Source organism: Lactuca serriola, chromosome 5 (genome assembly GCF_051521515.1).
Source record: "Lactuca serriola cultivar US96UC23 chromosome 5, Lser_US96UC23_V15, whole genome shotgun sequence".
Classification (NCBI taxonomy): Eukaryota; Viridiplantae; Streptophyta; class Magnoliopsida; order Asterales; family Asteraceae; genus Lactuca; species Lactuca serriola.
In genome coordinates, this window is record NC_136412.1 from 305,701,648 (window position 1) to 305,707,026 (window position 5,379).

At 38.6% G+C, this 5,379-nt stretch overlaps 1 protein-coding gene across 1 annotated transcript; it reads left to right on the forward strand.

Annotated features, from left to right (window-relative positions):
• Positions 1-353: 353 nt before the first annotated feature.
• Positions 354-2,831, forward strand: SAUR21 (ARM repeat superfamily protein). Its single transcript, XM_079003111.1, has one exon. The coding sequence runs from the start codon at positions 663-665 to the stop codon at positions 2,673-2,675; it is 2,013 nt and encodes a 670-aa protein (XP_078859237.1). The 5' UTR covers positions 354-662; the 3' UTR covers positions 2,676-2,831.
• The last annotated feature ends 2,548 nt before the right edge of the window (positions 2,832-5,379 follow it).

The window sequence follows — 5,379 nt, forward strand, 5'->3', positions numbered from 1 at the left end:
TAACTTGACTAAATCCATACCCCAGAGGTTCAAAATGGAAACAATCGGGTCAATGGGGGCCGATTTAAGAACAACACGAAAATAACATGTTGGCTTTTATATATAAAAGAAAAAAGAAAAAGAAAAAATAAAGAGAAAGAAAAAGTCATGAATACTAGTCCAGCTGCCGGCGGCTGACGGCTGTCAAAACCCACACCGCTGTACAACCACCGTGACCACCACCCATTTTTCTTTCTTTCTTTCTTTTTTTGTTTGGTGCACCCACCCATCACCAAATTTCTTATACTTTCGAATTCAACTTCTCAACTACTTCCTTCTTCCAAAAAGTATAATTTATAAAAATAAAAATAAATGAACAAATAGTACGCAATAAATTACTCCGTCAAACACCCCCATCTTCCAGCTGAGGTGACCCCATAATATACAATTGCTATGATTATCAAATTTATCAAATATCAATAAACAAAACAAAAGAGAAAACGCATAAACAGCTATCAACCCTATCAACATACCACCAACAACTACGATAATAATTTCTCATACTCCCTTTCGAATTCAGTTCAAAGATTCCTTCATTTCATCGCAAATCAGGTTTTTCATCTCTAGTTTGCTGCAATTACGTTCTTTTTAATTTCATTTTGCTGTTGATTATTCATAAATTCATGGCCGTTTCACCGGAACCTTTGCCGCCAAAAAAGAAACGTTCGTCGGATTCAGATGAAAGGCTTCTCCGATCGTTATTGCTTCGATCGAGGGAAACTTCGTTACTGAATCCGATTCCGTTTGTTCTGTATCGGAATTCGAATTCGATAATTCGGAAAACTAAGCTGTTGACTTTGATGCTCGAGGAGTTGGTTGTTGATCATGTTGTACCGTGTTTTCCGGCGTCGGCGGTGTTGTGCTTTGAGGAGTTGTACATCATATTGCAGAGCATCAAGACGTTGATTGAAGATTGTTGTAACGGAAGCAAACTATGGCTTTTGATTGAGCAGCAATCAGTCGCGAACAAATTTCATGAGTTTACTCTCGAGTTATCGACGCTGGTTGATATATTTCCTGTTAAAGCGATGAATCTAAGCCAAGACGTTGAAGAATTAGTCAATTTGATCCGGAAACAGTGCTCCAAAACGGCGGTTTGGATCGATGAAAAAGATATCAATCTCAGAAACGATGTATTGCAAAAATTAGATAGAATTAAGAGCGAGATTGTTCCTCAGAAGACAAAACTCAAGGAGATCTTCACCAGGTTGCAATTGAATGATTCCACGAGCTGCACAGAAGAAATCGAGATCTTGGAAGAAGAAGTTAGGAATCAAAGTGATGAAAAATCAAAAGCTGAAATCGTCTCGTTGATCGGACTTGTTCGCTACGCAAAGTGCGTGTTGTACGGCGAATCATCTCCAAGGATAATCAGAGACCGGAAAAAGTCAAACTCCACCGACTTAACAATTCCGGCAGATTTCCGGTGCCCGATTTCCCTCGACCTGGTGCGAGACCCGGTGGTTGTATCAACAGGACAAACATACGATCGAGCCTCTATCAATCTCTGGATTGAATCGGGACACACCACGTGTCCCAAAACCGGTCAAACCCTGGACCACACAGGGATGATACCCAATCGTGCATTGCGGAACTTGATAACAATGTGGTGTCGCGAACACCGGATTCCGTTCGAATCAACAGAAACCAACGAAAAAGTCACCGGAGAATCCACAAACAAAACGCTATTCGAAGCTACAAAAATGACAGTGACGTTTTTGCTTGAAAAAGCCGGCGCTTCACAATCATTGGAAATGGCGGATCGCTTCGTTCATGAGCTCCGGGCGTTAGCCAAAACGGATTCCAACAGCCGCGCTTGCATCGCCGACGCCGACGGCTTACAGCTACTTGTAAAATTCTTATCCTCCGATCATCCAACTCTTCAAATTAACGCAGTTACAACGATCCTAAACCTGTCAATACTCGACGCAAACAAGACAAAGATAATGGAAACCGAAGGAGTTGTAAACGGAATCGTGGAAGTATTAAGAACAGGTGCGACTTGGGAAGCAAAAGGAAACGCCGCCGCTACAATCTTCAGTCTAACAGGTGTTCCGGTGTACCGGAAAAAGCTCGGTCGGAAGAGCCGTGTGATCAAGGGTTTGATGGAGTTGGCCAGAACTGGGCCGATTAGTTCGAAACGAGACGCGTTGGTGGCGATTCTGAACTTGGCCGGAGACCGGGAAACTGTGGGGAAGTTGCTTGAGGTTGGGGTGGTGGAGATGGCTAGTGAAGTAATGGACGGGTTACCGGAGGAAGGTGTGACGGTGCTGGAGGCGGTGGTGAAGAAAGGAGGATTAGCGGCGATCACGGCGGCGTTTCATGTGATTAGGAAACTGGCGACGATATTGAGAGATGGAACGGAGAGGGCACAAGAGAGTGCCGCCGCCACACTTGTGAATGTTTGCCGGAAAGGTGGATCGGAGATTGTGTCGGAGCTGGCGGCGATTCCTGGGATTGAGAGGGTGATTTGGGAGGTGATGGGGATGGGGACCGGAAGAGGGAGGAGAAAGGCGGCGACGCTGCTGAGGATCCTTAGGAGATGGGCTGCTGGGTTGTATGGTAATGCGACCGCCGCCTATTCAACCACCGGTGCCAGTTCGACAACCACCACAAGGGTGGTGTTGCCGGGATAGATTATTTCAAACATTTTTTTTTTTTTTTTTTTTACATTTGATTCTTTTGGGGGATTATGTAATTAATTTGCTAGTTCCTTTTTCTGTTAATCTTTGGTTCAATTACACTTCAAATGCAACATTCTCAATACAAAATTGGTTCAACAATTCAATTCAGTGGTTTGATTTAAGTTGTTAAGATAAGTTCAAGTTTTCTCACATTTTTAACGGATAAGAACAAATGAACAATCCCAATAATCATCAATTCATCATGATTGGATCCAATTTTTTTTTTTATAAGATAATGCTAACTTAGAACGATAAATATCTTTTAGTCAAAATATCTACAACTCATTTTGTTTATATGTACGTTCTCTTTATCCATTTCAACTGTTGATTCTAAGACAATTTTCCATGTCAACAATTTTAATTTATTTTTGGTTGAAAAACGGGTTAAACATCCTATATATAGTAGGTGATAGTTGTTTTTTTATATAGACAATAGTGCACGAATGTTTCCCGTGGTTAGCTAAAAATTGTCATTTTTGTCAAAAAAAAGTTTGGATAGCACCAAAGGTCCAAACTTTTCATTTTATTACGAGTTTGGTCTAATTTTGTTTGAATTTTTTTATAAAGACGATTTTGCCTCTGATTATTTAATATTTTAATTTTCTTTTATTACAACAATTAAAAAGAATTAAAAATAAAAGAAAAAATAAAATACTCTCTCTCTCTCTCTCTCTCTCTCTCTCTCTCTTCCTTCAAAATCTTCAATATTTTTTTCGCCCTCCTTCACCGTCTCAAACACCCACCCTATCCGATCTGAAGCCACCATCCTGTTGGAAAGATGAAGAATGATGAATTGCAGGTAAGATGAAGAAGGTTCTTCAAGTAAATCGCACCGCCATCTACTGCAATGCCAACCCTCATCCAAACCACCAATAAATCGCAGCAGTCACCATCTCCTTCATTTGTGTTGACTCTTAAGTCTTTAACAACCTCCACCACTTGAATCCAGTTGACCAAATTAGAGGTACCTTGAACGAAATCGGGGATGAGAGGGCCAAATCGGAGACCAAATTTGCAGAGATTGGCACTCTACCTATGTGTGTCTAGGTTTTTTTTATAACAGAAGGTTAGCGAAGGAAGATTCTGATGCCAAAACGACTTCATCATTGCTCGAAGCAATCCCGACGATCTCGATTCTCGAATCGCCTCTCTCTATAATCTTCTAATCTCAAAATCGGCAATGAATCGTAAGCATTTCCCTCCTATATTCAAACCAATCGATTTGCAGGAACCAATCAATTCTCACATGAAATCGATTCATGAAAAACGCTCATATAACGTGGTCGTCGACCACGGAACAGGTGAGGGAACGGGATGGGTAGGGCAGTAGTGAGGGTCGATTTCCTGCAAAAGCTTTGTTTCCCGAAATCGATGGGGCTGAAGAGAAGGAAAGAGAAAGTAGTGAAGTTTCTCTCTTCCTGTTCTGATAGCAAGGTGCGATGCGGAAGGGAGAACCGGTTAAGCTAGAAGAGCAGCAACATTGGCGCAGGTGGTGTGTTTGGCAGTGGAGCTCGACGGGAAGAAGGGCAGGTGCGATAGGAGGTGTTCGGCGTTGTTGTTTGCTCGATAATCACATGTTTCTTTTCATCTCTCTTCTTTTTTACTTTGACTATAAATCCATGGGGTTTAGTCAATAGATTTAGGTTAATATGAGTGTTTGTTGATTGATTCTTGACAAAAATGGATAAATGGAATGGATAAGTGAGGTTAATCTTTTACAGGAAATCGATGGGTGTATGTTTGTTTTGCTTGACAAAATCGATAAGGTGTAAATCACTAGGTTTAGGTTTGTGTTTTGGTTGCTTGAAATTGTCATGGAAAGAAGATGAAGCAATAACACGGAGTGGTTGTATTTCTCATTTGCAGGTATACATGAAAAGAGCAAGAATGCTCTTGTGTTCTTGGTTGGGAACGAGTGCAAAAGGGAAGAACAAGGATATGTGTTGATTGTATTGGTTTATGAGAGAGAGAGAGAGAAAGAGTATTTTCTTTTTTCTTTTATTTTTAATTCTTTTTAATTGTTGTAATAAAAGAAAATTAAAATAATAAATAATCAGGGGCAAAATCGTCTTTATAAAAAAGTTCAAACAAAATCGGACCAAACTCGCAACAAAATGAAAAATTTGGACCTTTGATGCTAGTCCAAACTTTTTTGAATCAAAGTGACAATTTTCAGCTAACCATATGAACCATTTGTACAGTTTTGTCTTTTTTATATTCAAATGTTTTATGGTATAATGAACATGAAAAAAAATATAATTTAAAAAAAATTAAAACATTATTACCCTAAGTTAACTTTTCTAAAAAAACATATCCTAAATTAAAAATATCATTATTATTGTAAACTTATACTAGAAACCAATTTCACTTTCTTAAAAATATATTTTAATATATAATAATGTAATAATCATAGTTATTGTTTTTGAACCTATGAATAATATTTTATACTAAAAAAGAAAAGCCAATGAATCCAATCAAATTTATTTTACCAAAGGAACAAAATATTATAAAATCTAAAAAATTATTAAAACCATATTTATTTAAATACAAGAGTTGTTTTTAAATCTACTCTAATAAATGAAGGATTTTTGTCATTTGTCATACTCTCATTCAATTTGTCAAATGTCATTTTATGGTTATTTTGAATTACATATAT

Coding starts and splice junctions, on each gene's coding strand:
- SAUR21 (XM_079003111.1), top strand. CDS start 663: ATGGCCGTTTCACCGGAACCTTTGCCGCCAAAAAAGAAACGTTCGTCG.